General features: G+C 49.0%; 1 protein-coding gene across 2 annotated transcripts in view; it reads right to left on the bottom strand.

Annotated features, from left to right (window-relative positions):
* Nucleotides 1–21058, bottom strand: part of PRKCB (protein kinase C beta) — a 132993-nt gene that overhangs the window by 8583 nt on the left and 103352 nt on the right. For both annotated transcript variants that reach the window (XM_074158699.1, XM_074158700.1), the window contains exons 11-16: nucleotides 20313–20404; nucleotides 19303–19365; nucleotides 16998–17136; nucleotides 13381–13461; nucleotides 13008–13115; nucleotides 6475–6615 (exon numbers count right to left, since the gene is read on the bottom strand). In XM_074158699.1, coding sequence (XP_074014800.1) covers nucleotides 6475–6615; nucleotides 13008–13115; nucleotides 13381–13461; nucleotides 16998–17136; nucleotides 19303–19365; nucleotides 20313–20404 — 624 coding nt within the window. The remainder of the gene's footprint in view (nucleotides 1–6474; nucleotides 6616–13007; nucleotides 13116–13380; nucleotides 13462–16997; nucleotides 17137–19302; nucleotides 19366–20312; nucleotides 20405–21058) is intronic.

Raw genomic sequence — 21058 nt, 5'->3', positions numbered from 1 at the left:
CTCCTCAGGATGCTTAGACCAGTCACCGCATCGTCAGAGGGCTCAAAGGCTGAGAGATGCCCCCTCTCCAGAGCAGCAAGTCAGCAGCGAGGTTCACAGATGTCCCAAAATGAAAAGCAAGGTTATTTCCAGACGAGCTGACAATTCCCACTGTAAGGAATCTGACCAAGATCTGTCACAGCTCCAGTTTTTTGGGAAGAGCTGGTCACTTCTCCAGACCATGTAATCAAGCATGGCTTTAGAGTCTTGCAAAAGTATGTTTGACAAGTCAGCATCAACCAAATGCCTTTCTGAAAGCCATTATATTAACATCAAAATAGAAAATAAATTCCCAAAATTGAAGTTGCCGGTTCCACAAAGCCTGGAAGCTAAAGTCATGAGACAGAGACAGGGGCTTTTCTAGGCCACATTGTCACTAGTCTTCCCCCTCAGCACCGAGATAAAACAAACCATGAGCAAGATTACTGGGAAAGTCTGCAGTGCTTAAGGTTATCAGTGCAGTAACACATAACATAGCAGGGTTTACCTACTAATAAGCCGCTCACCTGCAGATTCTATCAACTCCCAATATACAGTGAAAGCCTTACAGTGCTTTGAAAATATAGCTGTCATTGCCTATTAGCTTCATGAGATCTTGGTGGAGACATGCAAGGCAGTTCATGTGAAATGTCTGACAGCACTCGCCTTCTTTTTGCTATAAAGAAATGTGCTGGCTCTTAAAAAATAAAAAATAAAACAAGAGCAACCCCATCAAAGATTTTAAAAATAATCCTTACGAAATGCTTCCAGTTATTGGGATAGAAAATACAAATATATTTTTAATATGTACATTGGCAAGGAATAATTCTCATCATAACGCAACAAGGCAAGAATACTTGGATGTAAAATTTTAAAAGTTGCATCTATCCACAGTATTTCATGCCCAGCTTTGTGAAGTTTGCAGACTTTCCGTTCATGATGCATAAGAACTTGTCCTGGTCAGCAAACCAATCAGCGTATCCTCCTCTTGGGGAACTTTCACATGGATAGAATATATACTGTAAGGCTGGAAATTGTCTTTGATTTATAGGAGCCACATCCAAGGCCAAACCCAAGGTCTAAGGGCTGTGACCGTGCACCTCTGCTGTGCTGCACCCATGGTCTGAGCCACCCCTGTGATGCTGCAGGCAGCCACTGGCTCCTGGCAACATGGCAGCTTTTATTCCAGTGGCCAAGGCCCAACGCTGCTGGAGTTTCAGACACAAGGTCTGGCGTGATCAGAGAGAGCCACAAGGATCCACGCCGCTCCAGACGGCGAACAGTTGCTATCTGCAGGAGCACCATCTTTAAATCTTCCGAAATTAAGTTCCTCGTTAAAGGATGGGAGACATGCCGTATGAATTTCTGCATTTATCTAAAGCCACGTTGTGAAAAATCTGCCTCATTTTAGGACTATGTTACCGCACAGGCATCACTCCATCCTGACTGGAGAAAGGGGGAGAGTGGGAATTTATCTTACATAAATCCCCAATGTGTCCTGTCTAATATTTATAGCCGGCACAGAATGGCTTTTTTTTTTTTTCTGGCTGCAGAAATAAAACTGTCAGCTTAAAAGATAGCCTTTTTATTTTATCAGTTTCTAGCTTGATTTCAAATAGAGACAAAAGGCATAATAAAATATTTTCCATTGATCCCCGAGATGCAATCAAAGATCATAAAAAGCCGAGGATGGCTCTTCTCCTGCTGCGACGAAGCTCTCGCTCCCAGCGCCGAGGAGCGGTGGGCTGAACACGCCCTCGACTTCCCAGTTTTTTGGCCCAAACCAGTGGTACGGCCCCAATCCCGCCTTGGGCATCTCTTGGGCAAGCCTGACCTTCCTGGTGCTGCTCCGGGTCAGAAACCTGGCTCCTTGCCACCCGAGGGAGGATCAGGGCTCTGGGACACTTCTGGCAATAGATTCATTGTGTTTGGGGGAATTTGGGTCACAGCATGAACCTGGGGCCACACCAAGGGCTCCTTTGCGCTGTCAGGGGGAACGATGGTGCTTTTAGTTCGTGCCTGGTTAATGACCCCAAACCCCAGCTGAGGATGCTCCAGTGCACGCTCATCTTTGCTCCAGGCGAAGGCTGGAAGCATTCACTGTTGAGGGTTTTCTGATGTAGGACCCTGGCTTTCATCTCTCCCCTATGAACAAAGCCAAGTTTCTGCCTAACACACTGAATGTATGGCCGTATAATCAGAGGGGAATCTCAGAGAAAGCCTTTACAGGACCCTGAGGCTACCAGAGAAAATCTTGTCTCAATTACGAGAGGAGATGTTTAACCTTAACACATTCGGCCGCCTCCCCACGGCACGCTCCCGCCCACCGTTGGCCCCCTCAGTCCTTAAATTTCATCTAATTAGGAAATTACTTATGCAAACATCTGAACTCACCTTGTAAGGACTGAAAATAAGGCTACAAAAATGTACATGCAGGGGAACCAGAGTTTTTACAAATCCAGGCCTATAAATGGCATTTCAATATTAATTAATTCAATGCAGTTAGAGGAAAAATAATTTATGCAATTAAAAATTATTAGATTAAAAGCAATTTTTAAAAAAAAACCTTGTCCTGTTGTGAGCAATCCTGAGCTGTGCCGTGTGATTTCAATGCTTTTAAAATGAGGAGACTTTTCAAATCACTAGGCTTTATGTAAAGTAAAGGAGTAATTAGATACCAAAAACAGTAATTATCTCAATGAGAGACGGAGAAAGCAGGCAAGTGTAAATACACTTCCCGGGGTAAATCCAGACCCACGAAAGGAATTGTTATGTACAAGCCAAACCACGGAGCAGCCAAGCGCAGCCCCATGTCAAACCCGCCGAGCTCCTGCACAGCAAAGACAACCCAGACCCTGATCTGTCTCGTTACCATCTCCGTGATAAAGGTTAATCAAGCACAAAGCATGAAGCAACACATGAGCTCTTGGGAATCTATTTTCAGCTCCGGGTACGTAACACTCAAGCCAGGCAGAGGGCTGAAGTGCTCGTTTTTCTGTTGGTGTAAAATGCTGCAGGTTTCGGGGAAGTGATGTGAAGCCCTTCCCGGCAAGGAGCCGCTGGGAAGGCACGGAGAGCCCCTCACTTGTACCCACACTCATTAAAAAAAAAAAAAAAAATCATAGAAATGTGGCAAAAAAATCGTGGGTGCTACAGAAGAGTAGTTTCTGCAGAGACTGGGGCCACCCAAGCGGGGAGAGGTGCGGAGCTGCCCACCCGGCTGCTTCTGATAAGCGGAATTTGTTGACACGATGCTAAAGGCAACGTGGACCAGCCTCCGCTCCCCCCAAACTTGCACTCAGGGGGGCTGAAGCGCTCAGGCACTACGTGGTGCTGGAGCACTGTGGGCATTTGTGGGCAGTTACCGAGCCCACATTTGTGTATTATTCCATATTTTGAAACTTTGGCCGGCAGAAAATCTCTGTAACCTTATCTTTATAGACGCTAATTTAAAAAAAAAAAAAAAATTAAATTAAACAAAATAGACTTAAGCCAAGGTAAAGAGCCAGGCTAGCACAAATCCCCTGCTCCAGCAGGCACTCAAGCCCCGCATGAACGGCTGAAGGTCAGAGCAGTAAGCAACGTCTCTCCTCGTGACCCACCCAAGTACATTGTGAAGGTGCCCAAACCCGGATTTTCGTTTCTATGCTGCTCTGATCTGCGCTCACAGCTGGCATGAAAGGAGCAGCATTTTCCAGCACAGATGCACTGCTGTTGAAATATCAGCTATCAGCAGGCACCTGAGTTGTCTTAATCCTACCTAAATCCTAAATCTACTGCGCCTACCTTTCTATTAATCTTCCTGTCCTATCAAATGGTGAATTTTCCCCAGCACCAGCCGTTAGGTGAGATGCGACAGACGGCGGCTTACCGTCCCCCTCCCAAAGTCCGGCATCAAAAGGATTTTCAAGGAAATAAGACATTTAAAGCAGGACAGAATTTTCAGGTTTTAAAAAGTAGAAACAGTAAGAAAGCACTTTTGGCAGAATTCAGTTGTTTTTTAACTGTAAAACACCAAACAACAAACAATGCTATGCAACAACCCATGGCAAAGAGCATCACTGGGGATCTGCTCGGGAAGAAAGGGCAGATGTAGAGGAGGGACGCAGCAACCAGTTCGTTAGCAAACAAACACAGAGGTGGGAAATAGCAGGAATTATGGATTTCAGGAGAAACAGGCTCCTGGAGAATAAGACCCCCAAAGCCCCAGTGGCTGCTCAGCCCTCCCGATGGGCTCTGGGTGTGGAGCAGCGTCCCCTGCCCACACGTGGAGCTCACAGCCCACCCCATCTCACGTCTCAGCATCCTTTACACAAAGGTCTGATTCCACCCTAAGCCAGCAAATCATGGTGTATACAAACAGCCCTAAATACTGTAGTGCTATTATACTTTGATATCAAAGTTAATGCCCTCCTGGTAACGCTCTTCCTACATGGTCTAATGGCTTGAAGATGCCATTCCTTCCGAGGGAAAGGAAAGCAGGCAGCAATTCAGATCTCTGTGCTAGCATCACCAGCAACCTGCATCTCCACGTTTCTGAGACAGGCAAGGAGAAAGGGACATTTTTCTCTTTGCTGATGCAGAGGGCAGCCCGAGACCACACTTAGCCACGGGCATTGAGGTGAAAGGCTCTGAGGTACCCCACAGCTTCCCGCAAAGGCATCACTGTGCAGGAGTTACCTTTGTAAAAATATTCATCTGAAATTAAGATAAGCAGTGCTGAGCGCACGCAGGGTTTCACTGGCTGACCTGGGGCAAAGAGCAGACCTCCCGGCCAGCAGCCGCTTCCCATCCATGCTGGATGTCAGGAGGGAGACGCGGCTGCGGAGGCTCCCGCCAGCCCCAGCTAATGGGCGGTTTATTCATATTTGATCAGTCAGGCAAGGAGCTGTGGAAGGGAAAAGGCTGCTAGAGCAGAGAGGCATTTGGAGGGAGAAGAGCTAAAGGAGCCGAGCACTCTATACCACATGGACTCCCGCTCCATGTTTTCCCTGAAAGCGGAGTTTTTCCAAGCACTGAAGGTGTTCCTTAAAAAGAATAGGTTTACTGTAAAGCAGAGGAAAACCAGAAGTGTCCAAGGTTGTTAAGGGCAGTGGGGAGGTGAGGAAGCCTCAGGAAGGCTCAGTTAAATACACGGAGTATCTCTGGACTCTGAGTTGTGATCCATGGTGATGGATTAAGAGAGCATGCAACGTTCCCAACTCCATCACTGGGCATAAATATCAGTCCATGTCAGCCATGTAAATCAGATTTAACACAGTTTTCTGTAAAACACCAGTGCCCAACTAGGGCACAGCAGCTAAGAGGCATGCAGGAGGTGGAAACACATGAGTAAGAGCATGTCTTAAAGACCTGGACCACCGCAGAGAGACTCAGACACAGCTGTGACCCTGGAGTTCCAACAGTGGCAAAGAGAAATCCAGGGAGAGATGTCCCTGTCCCCGAGTCTACGTGGTCACTGCTGCCTGTGCATCCTCTCTTGGGAAGGGCAGACCCCAGAAGCAGAGAGAAGCACCAAACCGACGTGCCTGGGGCATAGGGAGCAGCCCAAGCCCCACAGGCTCCTGCCCTGGCGCTGCTTCAGCACAAACCCTGTAGGCAGCAGGTGATGAAACCCACCCCGTGGCTCCAGCTGCACCCCTGCCCTGGCACCGGCATCACACGGACAGAAGTCACCGCAAAGACGGCCGGACCCAGGGGTAGCCAAATAGCCTCGTCTTTTTTGACAAAGAGCTTTCAGATTACTTATGTCCCCACCTCAGCTTCGCAGCTGGGAGCTCATCTCCCCCTACAGCCGTGTGTGCCACGAGCCTCGCGCTCCCAGCACACCCAGCATCTCTCCCGCTGGCAGAACCCAGCTCAGAGCAAGGCAGGGATGGCAGAGAGCAGCCAGGGTCTCCTCACTGCAGAGCTCCTCTCCGCCTGCGAGCCAGGCTCCAGCCTTCCACCGCTTTACCTTGGAGAGAAACTGTTGAGTGAAATACAGGTCCATTGCCAATTCGGGCAGACTATGGTGCTGAGCTAGAGGTTGAAATAAAGTTTAGATTAAAAAAAAAAAAAAAAAAAGAAAAGAAAAAGAGAGACCTGTTGAGCTTAAGAAGAAGGGAAGAAAAAAACCAACAGAAGGACTGACCCTTGGGATAACAAACAGACAGTACTGCAACACAATTAAATCCGTGAGCTAAACGCGTGGTGTTTCTACCCCTGCAAGCCAGAGCGAGACAAAGCGTCTGAGAAGTTCTCCTGTCACAGCAGTGGTTTGACACGTGCCACATCTGAGGAGACACGATCTTCTCAGAGGACAGAGACGTGGTCCCTCCACGCTGTGGGCAGGAGGAGCAGCACCTGCACGTACAGCCATGCCTGTGCCCCCAGGAGCAGGAGAGACCAGCAAGAGAGACCTGGCTTGGGGGAGTGCAGGGGGGGGAGAAACACGCTTAACGCAGCCACACTTACAGCCTTTGGCTTGAAGGGAGGCTGGATCTCCTTGCGCTCCAGCTTATCCCAGTCGATGTAGCGGAAGAACGCGTGCTCCTTGATGTCCCGCTCGCCTTCTGGGCCACATCCCAGTCGCTTGGCAGGGTGCTTGGTCATCAGCTTGGGGAGAGGAAGAGAAGAAACAGTTACAGAGTGGCCAAGCGCTTCACAAAACATCCACTTTGAGAGGTCCCCAGGGTGTTGCGATGCCCGGCTGGGCAGCCCTCACCACACGGCTGCTGCCCTGGGACACCCCACATCATTGCCCAGACCCCAAGAGGGGCTCCCATCTCCTCCCCCAGCTTTTGGTGCTCAAAGCAAAGGACAAAGGGAGAAGCAGGAGCAGCTCCAGGGACAGGGAAGGTTGGTAATGGCTTACGACAGCAGACTAAGCAGATCGCAGGCACAGGAGTACTGGGTGGGATGAGCACATCCCCTTTTCCTCTGGGAATGAAACTGGTTCACCGAGAAATACCATCAGGGTGCTGACAGACCCTGCACCACTGCAGTCTCAGCAGCTACAACAGGGGCAGCAGGATGCCCGCAAAGCTGCTTAGCAGTCCCTTTGCTTGGTAGCAAACTTCTCAACATCTGCATAATTAATTTTAAAGGCCACTGCCCATTTAAGATGAACAATCTGCCCTCAGAAACTTTCATTAGCCCTTGAAGCAGAACCTCCACTTGTCTGGAGCTGCGGCAGCTCAAACAAGAGGCGTATTTCTAATGAAAGAGTCAATTTTGAGAAAACAAGCACAAACAGTCCATTAATGTTGTTTATCATCTAAACTTCTCCTCTTCACTGGCTCAATAAGAAAAGTGAAACAGGCCACGGGAATTAAGGGCGGCTGTACAAACATTAATATCCTGGGGGCATTGTTTGAGCTGTGTTCGGAGATCAGATGGAGATTCCAGAGATTTGTAAGACCTTGATAAGCACAGAGAATATGAGCCGTAGACCTGCAACAAAAGGACTACTTTATTAAAAGCAGGGCAGTTAAAACTGGCCCCGGAGCTGTGCAGAGGTTGCAGCAAGCCTGACTCCGTCTCTTGGGGCTGTGGGTCTGCAGGAGACCCCCACTGCCCTCCTGGGACCCCCAAAGCTCTGCAGGGAGGTGCTAATGCTCCCACTGGAGAGCTGAGGAACCTCCCCACCCTTCTATTGAGACCAGTCCACCCTCAAAAGATGAGTTTTTTTATAATCAAGCATCTTCTGACAAAAATAAACACATCAGCCCAAGCACCCAGGGGGTGGGCAGCCTGCCATGCCATGGGGGGTTCATGAGCCCCCCCACCCAAGTCCCACATCCAGGCAGAGCTCCCCTGCCCCAAGGTGTAAGTATTTTGACACAAGCCAGCCCCTGCCATCCATGATTGCACAAAACAAACTTGCTCGGGGAAGCTGATCTTTAAAAGTAATGCAACAACAGGGAGCTGAAAGCAAGGAAAAGCCTCCAAAAAAAAAAAACCAAACCAAAACAACCACAAAATAAAAATAACCCTACAAATGTGAAGTAAGAGCAGAGTTGCTAACCACTCTGCTAGCAAATGGCACTACATCCATGGCCAGCCAGCTGTGAAGGCAACCTGCAGCTGAAAGACTGATGAAGCGAAGCTTCCTCCAACCAGCAGCACCCCCTGGAAAGCCCATCTGCAGACAGCAAAGGCCCACCAGGCTTCCCAAGCTGGACAAGTGATTTTCCAGATGGTGAGACCTGCCTTTCCTCAGGGCAAGGACGTGACTGGCATCAGCATCATTCTTGCAGAGCCTGCTCCCACGCGAGGAATCCCGCTGGAGCTGTTGCTGGTGGGCTGGAGAGGGAGGGCCATGGGGGTGCGAGGTGGCAGCAAAGACAAAACCCAGATTTTTTTCTAACTCGTGTTTTACTTTTTTTGGTAAATAACACAGTTTCCCTCAGTATTGCAGCGTGCAGCTCTTTATAAAAAAAAATAATAAACCCCAGTGTAAGAAGACAAGACGTTACGTGTCTCGGTCTCTTGAATGAGCGTGGCAGCAGCCCGGACAAGCAGGAGGGGCTGGATCCAAGTCATTGTCCCCTACCAGCAGAGGGAAGCGGTGCCACCAGGCGCTGTGGGCAGGTGGCCCTGGCACGCAGGGAGCCCCACTGCAGGCTTGTGGTCTTCCTGCTGCCAAGGCAGTACAGTGAAGTGGGCGACCTGCTGTCCCTCAGTGCCACCCGACAGCTTTCACATCACCCTAGGCACACGGATGGGGTGAAGCTGTGCCCCGCTGCACCTTGCCATCCCTCGGCTTTCACTACATCCACTTCAAGTTGACTGGTTCAGCTAAAGAAGAGGATCTTTGCATCTCCTGGGCAGGCTGTGGACAGCATCCTGACAGTTCAATCAGGTCCCGCTTAGCTGTGCTACAGCAGGGGAATAAAAAGCATCCTGCGACTCAATAAGGTTTTCCTAAGGCAGGTCTCCGACACAATGTGAGAGCCTGAAATGTGCTAATAAACTGATTTAGTGATTTGGCTGGCACGTCAAATGGCTTAGTTTGCATTCAGCAGACATGAAAAGAAATCTGTTCATGGGTCTTTGCTGGTGAGTGCTGATCCTGAACACACTGACAAACCTCCAGCTCTTACTGCCAGAGATCATTTGGGGCAAGGAGGGAAAGCGTCTGCAGGATCCGCACCTCCATCGACACTAAAGCTCACGGATACCTGCACATAAAATGCAGCTGGGAAAGCATCTGACAGAGCGAGCTGGACAGATGTGTGGCCACCCGTCTCCGGCTGCCTCCCAGAGACCCACAGGAGATGCCAAGGCTATGCCATGCCAGGGGTGCCCCCAAGCAGACCCTCCCCTGTGCGAGAACGTGATCTCCCCACCTGCACCCAGTGAAAATGTCCACGACTCTGCTCGCACCACGCTGCCCTGCAGGCACTTCATACACACACACCACTAAGGGCACTCTGTGCTCTTATATTAATTAGCTTTTCCAGCCAGAGCCCAAGTTCTTACCTGCCTTCTTGTGCTGGAAGCTGTTTTACACACACCCGCCCCCCAAATTGAAGTGTCGCTGTTAAACCCCCGGCCTCCTCAGCCGAACACAAATGCACATCAAATTCAGCAGCTCAGCCGATTAATGAATCGTAGAAGATTTTCTACTTCATGTACCTGCCTGTAAAGCTGAACAGAGCTGTGGTACTGTGCAGTTATTCAGTATTTTCACTATATGCATCCAGAAATTAAATTTTCTTGTTTTCCTATTGTGCTTTTACTCATGTGAGCACGAAGGCACCATCTGTTATTGATATATAGGACCCCATAAACATGCAGATTGATTCTCCTGGCTTACGTAGGATAATCAGTTAGCTTTGTTTGTATTAAACAGGAACAAGTTGATTTAATCCCCGTACCAAGCCAGCGAAAACCCTTCAGGCTTCTGCAGATGAGGAAGGATGCTTTAGACCAAATCATCTGTGATGGTACGTCTGATGTTTGGAGCTCAGATAGAGCAAAGTCCAAGTCTGGACTCAACTGCTTTGCTAAACTGCAGCTTTATTTTTTGTTGGTGGAAGGTGAGCAGATGCCGCGTGTTCGTGGGCTTCATTTAACAGCGGCACATTTTGCACCAAGAGGCAAAGCTGATCCAGATGTTTGTCCTCGTTTGACAAGACCACACGGCTTACGGACAGTGGTCATCACTGGGACATTCCCACCAGGGCACTGGTCCCTCTGCCACCCTGGCACACAGCTGGGCTCGCTTCTGCGTGGCACAGCACATCCTGGCTCCATCCCAACCACAGCCCAGCGTTTTCAGCCGGAGCCAGAGGCAGCAAACCCCTTGGCACCCAGGAGTGCTTGCCATGCGTGGCCTTAAAATGGTCCCACCTTCCAGCCACCCTTTTCCTAACCACGGCCACTGAGCCGTGGCCACATCCGCACCTCCGAGAGGGCTGTAGCACAGCACTAGGCAGCTATTACGTGCTTTCCCCAGGCAGCACCACCAGTGGAAATACCACTCAAAATACAATGTAAACTTTAATGTGGAAAGACATGCCATTTTATGCCTTTGCTACCAGGCAGAGATTAAAGGGGGAGCTTATATTCGCAGGCAATCTGTTCACCTGGAAAGGGCTGCTTTGCTCAGGCGCAGTCAAACCCCTCCATATGGGACGGAAAACGGGCGATGGTTTGTGCCAGTGCCCGTGTGCGTGCGCGCACACACACACACACACACACACACACACACCCATTCCACGGGTCTGAAATGGGAGCCTGGCTCCCGATAACCAAACCAGAGCTGATGAGAGCACAGCTAAGCTACCTGCACCACGGACACCGCAGCTCCAACATCAACCCTCGGAAAAAAAATCCGAGCTGACAGCAGAGGAGGGAAATGCTCCATTTGATCTGCTAATTGATGCTGACTGTCGAGTCAAGGAGCTGTGTTCTGGTTAACTCTCCATTTTGCTTCCCAGCCAACTATCTCTGATTAACGCTTGTTTCTTGGCTCGGGCCGATACAAGGCTTTCAGGATCAAATGCTTTTCATCTCCGAGCTGTGAAACAGCAAGCGATGACTGGCACCGGCATGCCGGAGTGAAACCGCGTGGGAACAACAAAATCACTTTGGAGAGCACGGCAGTGAAATACCAAACCCTTCGCGTTTAAGAGCAGAGGCTTCTTTGCTCTTTAGAGCGATCTAAGGCTGGGTTTGTGCCCTCCTGGAAGACCTACCACGTACCAACACAAACAGCACGGCTCCGATGCCCCTGTGGTTAATTGAGACATATTTTACTGTATTCTAGGGGAAAATGTAAATACTTTGTTTCCAGCTTACTGAGGGTTTGTAAATACCGCACATATTTTTAATTAAGCTTTCTGGTGTAGCAGTTTGGTGGCGGCAAAGGATGTCTGGAGTTTTTGTGCACTTCCCTCAAACAACAGTTGTACAAAGGGAACCACCACTTCTCTGCAAAAAAAAAAAAACCAACCCACCAGGAATTTATAAAGAACCAAGCTCTCCATGCATGGCTAAACGTCCTCCCATGCAGCCTCACATTTCCAAGAGTGAGAAAAGCCATTACAGCTACACCCAGCAGACGTTTCAGTCATGGTCTCTTCTCGTCTATTTACAGCATCCACATTTTGACTGATGCAACAGCAAACAAAGCCGACAGTGAGATCCATCCCTGTTCCAGCCTCCGCTCCCTCGCAAGCGCTGTTCCCTCGGGCACCGGGGGGATAATGCTGTTCAGCATCACAGAGCATATTCCCTCCCTCCTGCCCAGCCAGGGACACAGTGGACTTTCCCCTTATGTCCCAAGCAACAACATTCTGGAATTCAGCAAAAGGAATGAGAGAGGGTGAGAAAGTTTGTGGAAATTCCCCCTTCGATCACCAGTGCCGTTTCTGAATTAATGACTCGATTTTATTACATTCTGCTGAAGGTGAGTGCCAGGTGGCCCGGATGGCATCCCTTCCCTGTGCCCTGTTCCCGGCAGGAAACACCTGCAGCAGCTTTTCCCCACGGGACAAGCGAATTCTCCTCTTTAACACCAGCTCTGAATCCTGGCAACACTGGGAAGAGGCTTTGAAATGCCGCAGTGGGAGCGTTAAGCACAAGATGTGTCATTTGTAGATAGAAACACTATTTTGAGATATAGAACATTCAGATATTTTAAATATTAACTATTAAAAGCAAACATTTTTTAAATTCCTACACAAACACATATTTATAGCACTGTTTGACACTGGCTGGCTGAGATGAGGCTCAGTCCCAAGCAATAACCATATGCACAGCGTCAGGACCCAGCCAGCCTTTATTCATCACAGCCCAAATTAATTCAGGTTGCATTTAAGCCTTGCCTAGGCCCAGTCCATGGAGAGCTCAGGACACCGGGCACTGCAGAGCTCCACTGCAATTTAAGAGATATGATAATGAAAATATTGCCCTGACCCAACAGAGACACACACCAGCACGGAACTTCAGGTGGCCCTAAAGGGGGACTCATCAGAACTAAACGGAAACCTCTGCAGGAGGAAGCCTTTGTATCTGATCTTAGGAAAACTATTTAGAAATCACATTCATTTTCTCTAAGCATCTTTTTTTCTTTTCAGGTAAAGATGCATAAAGCTCCCCTGTCGTCACCTAATGGGGAGGAGGGGTCTCAGATGCCCTCAACTCCCACAGCCCATCCCAACACTCCAATTTTCTCTTGACCTTCACCTGCGCAAAAGACAGCTCAGCCCTTGAGTCCTACCCGTGTTTCTGCTCAGCGTAGCGTAAGGGCACAGAAAGGATCTGGGTGTTATTTTTAAATGTCTTTAGTACATATACACAAAGTAGCACAATGGCACCAGAACACAATCGAATTTTGTCAAGATTCCCCCCACGCTGGGAGGCTGCAGCCCGGAGCAGAGCGAGGAGGGCGAGGGGGACACAAGGGACAAGGAGGGGCTTGGGTCCCCTGCAAGTGAAGGACAGCTGGAGGTGCCCACCGGCTGCACTTCTCCCAGAAATCAAAGGCCAGCCCTTACCCCTTTGCAGATGGCCACTGCCTCCTTGGACATGGACTTGGGGTAGGCTACGTTGTGCTCCATGATAGACTGGAAAAGCTCATCCTCATCTTCTCCCTCAAAGGGAGCCTAGAACAAAGCAAACAAAGGTTCAGCGGTGTTTCCTTGCTCTTTGAGCTTCCGTTCGCTGCTGTGATCCTCAGCCATGAAACCAGCCCCGTCTGCTGACTCGTGTCTCAGCATCACAGTCCCCGGGGCTGCATCCACAGCTTCATCTGCAGCACCGAGGAGACGGCACCCCACCGTGTGCCAGCAACAAAACGCATTACACGTCAGCATATGTTCACAATGGAATTTAACACGATCCCATAGGAATCAATTAAAATTCAATTACCTGGCCAGCTAACATTTCATAGAGCAGGACTCCAAATGCCCACCAATCCACAGACTTCCCATAGGGCTGATAAGCAATTATCTGAAAACAACACAAACAGCAGGATTACACTCCCATTTTTAACCTGTTGGCCCAACGCAAACTAATTTCAAGCTGTAGTCCGCGTCAAAAGGACCAGGTTATTTACTGAGACATTAGTCCCTGAATGGTGGGAAAAAGCAATTATAAACAGAACACACAAAAGGTAAAGGATTCAGTAACTTTAAAAAATCATCAGCTCTCAAATGTGCACTAAATATTAGGAAAAAAACCCAGAATATTCACTGTGATTTAAGACAGATTCATTCTGATTCAGACAAAATTTTAGCATATTTGTTGTGCTTTTACAGACTCATCCCAGCAAGGTTCATTGGAAAAGGAGCAGCAGCCGTTCTCGCTTACCCTGATGTACTTTGGGATTTTTTTTCCGCTGACTTCAGTGCAGTTGGTTTGAAATAACAACACACTCCGTGGATGGTACGGGGCCCTTTAAAACAGACTTGTAGCATATGGGCAGTCAATACCCTCTGCATGCAAAGCTGCCAGTTCGCTTTCTATTATTTATTGCAGAACATCCCTTACAAAATAACCTAATAACTGACGGCCCTACCCTTATACCTGAGCAATGTGTTAGGATTTTACTTGGGAGTTAGGATATAACTTTGGGGTTTGTTGGTTGGTGGTTGTTTTTTAATTTAAAAATATAAACATTTATTTTGGATAAGGCACCAAGACATGAATTTTTGTATTTTTCCATGATTTACTCTGCAAAATCTGAAATACCCTAAACTTCACAATCATACGACCCTGCAGCAGAGCCACCCGGCCAACCTGCCTCTGTGGAGCAGGTGACCTCCCCCCGTGCGTGTCGGTGGCTTGGGGCACCTACAGCTGAACCCAGCGAGGGGGTCGGTCCTCGCTAGCAAGACCCCACATACAAACAAGACAAGCAGGTGGTGGAGAAACGGACCCAGCCCTGGGTCCCATGGCACCTCTGCTGCTCAGCTCTCCGTGTCCCTCGGCTCAAGCACGCAGCGAGATGCCGGGTTGGCACCCTTGGCCGGGGGCTGCTGTCAGAAGCCAGCCCCCTCCTTCCTTCCCTTCAGCATGGGGGTCCCTACAGCCCACCCGGTGGTGGCAGGAGGAGCAGGTCCAGCCCAGGGACCGCAGAAGAAGCCAGGCTCCCACAGGCACTTTTCTGCTTTGAAGGGTCTCTCAAGCTCTGGTTTATTTGCCGGTTGCTGCTGCTGGGTGTCATTTCAGTGTTTGGGGTTTGACAGGCCTTGGGCTTTGCCATCTGTTACTTAATGCAAAACAATTACACAATTTATTCATCCAAATTACAGAATTCTATTCTGCAAAGATTCCTATGCTTGAGTACAAATGCAAATCATATGCTAATCACAGGAGAATGTACACAGCAATCCAGCCCCAGAGGTCTGCTCCTGCTGTTGCTACCCCTGCTCCTGAGCAAGGCTCCGCTCCCGCGGCTCTGAGCAATGCCCGCAGCCTCCAGTGTCCTCATGTTGAGCCGTCCCTGTCCTTGCAGAAGACCTCTGCAGTGTCCAATGGGATCTGACCAGGAGGTATACGTCAAGATGCAGGTCAGGTGCTGCCACCCATCCCAGGAAGAGATGAGGTCCATCCCGTGAAAGCATCAGCACCAAGGCACGATTAGAGAACAAGACTGATGTCAGTCTCCTCTTCTGTCCTGGTCCTGGTCCAGCCACACATCCAAACATGGTGACACGACTCTGAGAGCCTTGACAGCGTCCTGCGGTGAGGCCTGACCCTTCCCAATGAGACCAAACGTCCAGTTTCAGCTCTGAAATTCCTCGACCGAGTGCACTTGAAGTTCCTCCCACTTGTTCCTTAGATGATTTACGAGTGCTCTGGGAAATTTAGGTGTGAACTCTTCACACCATAAAGGCTTTTAAAAGAAAATAGTACTTAGAAGAAATCCTTGCAGAAAAGCAGTCTCTGTAAATGGAAGTTGATGACTACACGTAAGGGAAGGTCAAAATCCAACAGCTGAAGAACATATTTTGTTCAGAGGAAATTACACACACGGGGTCGTTTGCACTCAGTACCTGTCACCTTGGCACGCAGAGCTGTACCTTAGAATAGAAAAAGCCCTAAAAATGGGTCAAGCAAATCACAGGACGTTTTTACCCTGAAGACATGTTGGCTTGAGAACACTGCTGCTTCCTAACGGGAGGAAGCACGGTCCAGCAGAAGAGCCCTGGAGAGGAGCTACACGCAGGGACCCCGGCTCTTGCCACGGGCTTGGCCACCCAGCGGGAGACCATGCCGGAACCACATACCCCCTTTTCCTATTTACAAAGTAGAGGATGTATATATTCACTCTTTTGAGACCCCCTGGTAGCAGGCGTTAACACCATTCCCGGGTAACGTAGTGATTTGCATCCTTATTTCCCATTTTCTGTTTTTCTTTTGGGGGAAAAAAAAAATAGAGCAAGCAGAAGAAAATACGAATTTAAGTGATAATGTTCAGGCAAATACCAAGAGAACTGGTCATTTGTCCTGCTTTGGAAGAGAATTAATCACACACAGCAACTGAGCTATGTACCAACAGGACACCAATATTAATCTTGGTAGGATGAGGATACGTAATACACATTTGAACGAGTAATTAGAAACCTCTCTGGCTGCAGCAAAACACAATGTAGTTTAGCATACAAGCGCATCTAACTATGTCCTAGCAAAAAGAATCTCTTTCTCTAAAATATTTAAATGAATAAATATTAATCTCATCATTGAAAATTCAGCAGAGTGAGAAGATTTTAGAGGGATATTTTTATGTTAAGGGAACAGGCATCTGGGAGTAACTACCTACCTGAATTTCACAAATCTGACATTAAATTGCACCCATATAGCACTTCATGTAAGTGTCATATGTGTCTCCGTCACATAAGTAATAACCAAATGCAAAATAATTTTGGAGTGATCTAGAGCTGTAGATGGGGAGCCTCTCCTCATCACGCACACAGCCCTTTGCTGCAAGTGGCAAGCTGGAGAGATCTGAAGATTTCCACTTCACATGGAGATATTATCCACGAATAATTCATTTTTTTTCCCACTGGTCACGTTGTGCTGGAAGCGGCTGTCACATGCGGCAAGGGGCAAAGCCGAGCTCCTGGGCTCATCTTTTCCAGGAGCAAGGAAGCGTGCGAGGAGCAGCCTTTGGTGGGTTTGAGCACACCAAGGATCAGACAGGCACAGGGATGCCGATAGCACAAATGTGGGAAAAACAGCAAGAAAGGGAAAACACACTGCAGGGAGACCAGCATGGAGGATTTTCTGTACTTTGAGGCCAAAGCAGGGCACGCAGCCGAACAGAGAGGTGGATCCAGCATCACTGCTTCCTTAAAGATAACTGTAGCCTTTGCGGGGATGGACAGCACTGAGGGGATGAACTTTCTAGGCTGACAGTAAATTTGTTAATAACCCTGTTTCTCTCAAAAAGCTGCCCAAAGCGAAGTCATCCCATGGAAAAGAGCATCAGACAGGCTGCTGAAAGACCTACGGAGCATCTACCACCTTTCTCCACCTCCTACCTCAGGTGCAATGTAGTCCGGAGTGCCGCAGAAGGTCTTGGTAGTCACCCCGTCCCAAATGTTCTCCTTGCACATGCCGAAGTCTGCGATCTTTATGTGCCCCTCGCTATCCAGCATCACGTTGTCCAGCTTCAGGTCTCTACAAAGAGAAAGCAAAACAATGACACAAAACAGTGACACAAAAGACCACTCATGACGCCACTCATCAAAGACAGGTTTCCTGACTCCAGGTGCTGTCCTAAGAGCTAGCTCTGGCTTCGTCTCACACCCAGACTCGTTGTAGGATAACGTTCAGGGAAATGAGCAAAAATAAGTCAGAGATCTGTCAGGATGAAGTGTTTATTTCACTTTTAACCCACAGGAACACCATGCTGGGCAAATCGCTTTTAAGTGTACAACAGAAAACTCTCTCATCTAGCAGGGAGACAGGTTTAATAGATTATTTTTTTTTTTGTTCCTATGAAAATCAAGTGAAAATCAAAGCTCACCAGCAATGAAGAAGTACCTACTCAGCAGAAGCCCCTGCATCACCTATGCTACGCTCCCCCATGAAAATACAAATCAGCCATGTTTCCCTCTGATCCGCATCCGCAGAATATCTGTTAGTTATACCCAACTGCAGGAATTTTGCTCTTTAGCACAAATTGTGGAGACGGTTTCAGCTGTAGAGCTCCCAGTCCGGCACCCAGCCCTGACCAGCCTCTCCAGAGGTGGGTGCTCCAGCCTGAAGGAGAGTTTTGTAGCAAACACTCAGTAGTTCAGGTCCAAATTACACATTACCGGCCATGTAATTACTGAGCAGTTCTGTGATTCTGTGCCACTCCTGGCTTATGTGCTCTGCATTAACGCATCACTCAGAGGTCTCCACTTCAATATCGGAGCATGTCTGCAAGATTTCCCTTGACCCAGGGTGATATTAGGTGACAAGGCACGTGACAGAGCGGCACATGGGTGAAGGCACAAGCCGTGCTTTCCCATCGGCCAGGTCTCTGCGGCTCTGCCAGCTGCACACCTCTGGTCTGCAGGTGAAGAGCAAAGGCACACGGTATGATCCGGAGCTGGCAAGAAGGTCATACCGTCTCTGTGTGACCCTCTTCTCAGAGACCCCCGTTTGAAACACCCCACTGGGAACCGCCTGCTCAGCAGAGCCATGGGGCTGCACGGTGCACGAGGCTTAACTCTGTTAAGTAAGAGCCCAATTAAAGCAACGGTGTAATTTACTACAACTTGCTGGGTTTTAAGACTGTTTTTTCCAATTATCATGCCACTGCTTAGAACCCTGACAGGCCAAAGGCAGATGGACACGAGCCTGGATTTGGATTTGGAGGAAGGAAGGAAGAAGGGGCACTGGGGACCGGCAGACCTAAAATCTCTCTGTAGCAGCTGATGGCAAAAAACATCCCTCACGTCAGGTTTGCTCCACTTCTTTCATCTTCGCAACAGTCTTCAGCATCTCATAACTTCAGTAGCACAGCTGGCATTTCCTTTTGCAAAGCAGTTAATGGTATCTGACACTCATTAGGATGCTCTGCTCTACCTTGGGCTCTGGGAATACTCCCGAGCAGGGAAAAGCAGTGGTACACAAGTTTCAGCGCTTAACCAGCAGCCTCAGAGCCCGGTCCGGCACCTGGCAGTAACTTGGCTAACTCTGGATGCTACAGTCGTATTGCGACTGGAAAAGAGGTTTTAGTGTCTGTACCAGAAGTGACAGACTTGCACTGCAGATCTCAGAGCAGGCCATTCATAAGCACTTACTCTAGTGTTAATGGTAAGAAAATAGTGCCCTGCGGCAAAATACATGGCTCAGAACTGGTCCATGCTGCCAGTGAGCATTTGTATCGTACGGCAAGAAACGCATAAAACAGAGGCAAGAGAGGAACCAAAGCTGCCTTCCTTTCAAACGGGAACAAAGACAAGAACCTTCTCAAAAACCAGTGACACGAGAGAGGTGGTGGAGTCTCCTTCTCTGGAGATATTCAAAACCCACCTGGATTCGTTCCGGTCCAACCTGCTCTGAGTGCTTTGGCAGAGGGGTTGGACTAGATGATCTCCGAAGGTCCCTTCCAACCCCTACCATTCTGTGATTCTGTGACACTATGAGGGTCCCAGCCCCATTTTGGGTGTGCAGACCCAACAGGCAGCTGCTGGAGCCCACCCATGGCACTAACGGGGGAGAGCCCCGCGGCTGGTGGCTGCTCTGCAGAGCAGGGCTGCAGAGCCCTGCCGAGCATCACGGTCCTTACACCGCTCCAGCTCCAGCCGGAGTTCTCTGGGGAAGAGAGGAAGGAGGAACTTGCTCACCTACCGATAAATGATGCCTTTGCTCTGCAGGAAGAAGAGGCCAATGGCTATTTCTGCCGCGTAGAATCTGAAATGCAAGATTTAAAGGGAAGACTGATAATTAAACGAGATGAATCAAAATGAAAACCTTTCAAAACCAATCGCACTAAATGAAACGCGGTGGGCATACATGACCAAAGGATAAAGACAGCCACAACATAAAAATACCAGACAAGAATCACATGAGAATGACACAACCCGCCCTCTGCTCATATTGGGTAGGGATGCGATCCGGTTGCTGTGGGCTAGCAGGGGGCTGTCACTTCTTGTTACACAAATTCTCATTAAGCGAGAGCTGGGATCTACAGCTGTTCGTTACTGTGTGCTGGCAATGCGGCTTGAAAAGTTATCTGTCAACTCGGGCAGGCCAGGGAGATAATACGCATCGCCACCACTTTCTTTAAAGAATATTCTGGGTCCCCGAGGTCTCTGCCAGAGTGCAAAACACCAGTTCAAACCCACCTGGGCTCTGCTCACTGTTTGTGTTTTTATTTAAGCATATGAAGGCCTTCACGAGCACATTTTACTCTGTCCAGATTACAGGGAGCAGGAGCCAAATGCCACCAGTTAACACTGGGGTTGGCAACCCCAGTAGAGGAGCCAAAGACCCAACGTCGCTGTTATATCCTGGGGAAGGTCATGGGGCAGAACAGAGACACGCTGGCAGCACACAGGTGCTGCCGGTGTCTCCCAGGAAGCCTCCACATCTCCCTGCCTGCTGCTTTTATGAAGGTCAATTATTTACCTATCAACAAGTGCTGTGTATCCCAAAGAAGAGCTGAAGGCACCAGCATCCTTGGCACCAGGCAAAGAATCACCCTGCATTTTCTGATTCCTGTGGCCTTCCTTTCCCCTTCCTTTCTGTTCAGGGCTGGCACCACAAAAGCCTGTGGCTTGGACTGTATTTGCAGCTATATGACAAAGGTACATCAAATACCTACCCTGAAGGTGCCAAACTACAGCTACAGAACTTACACAGCATGTGGCTCTTTAAACCTCCCAACCTGCTGGATCTGGTACATTAAGTCCCCACCATTCACGTATTCCATCACAAAATACAGGCGATCCTAAAGAAAAAAAGCAAACAATTAGCAGCAGAATTATTAGAGCAGGGAATCTGCAGGGATCAGAAATAAGGACCAAGGCAACTGACAGCTCCAGTCTATATTTTTCATGGCAATACAATTATCATCACTGCCCTCCCCAAGGGGTGCAGGTGGAGCTCCGTAAGACAGATGTACTAATTCCTTTGCAACGCTCTGGATTTAAGCTCCGCACCTTTGCAGATAGATCTGATGGAGAAGCCAAGTGGAGGAAGAAAAAGAGATTTTTCACTTGCCATTAATAAATTTGCTCTCATTCTTCACTGAGCCCATTTTTCAGGGTGTTTGATCCAACAGCTCCTTGCTGGTGGTTCCCCAGGCACTGCACGGCTTCAATGAAGAGACACACAAGAGAGGCTAGCAGTTCCTATGGGGACCAGCATCCGTGCGTGGCAATGACCAGTACAACTTGGCCAAGCAGCAGGAGGGACGTGTGACATCCCCATCTCACCAGTCTCACCCTCTCCCTGGGAGCAGCCAGTGGCAGTGCCGGGGATCCACACACCCCCAGGGCATGCAGCGGCCCCCTGTCAAGCTGGGGAGGCAGGAGAAGGCTGCATCCCCTCTCCTCACTCCTCCCAGCCTGGTCTGAGGGTGCACTTGATGTCACACATGGTT

This window comes from Numenius arquata, chromosome 14 (assembly GCF_964106895.1).
Source record: "Numenius arquata chromosome 14, bNumArq3.hap1.1, whole genome shotgun sequence".
Taxonomy (NCBI): Eukaryota; Metazoa; Chordata; class Aves; order Charadriiformes; family Scolopacidae; genus Numenius; species Numenius arquata.
The sequence above is the reverse complement of the archived record's forward strand: the minus strand, read 5'-3'. Positions and strand labels throughout refer to the sequence as shown.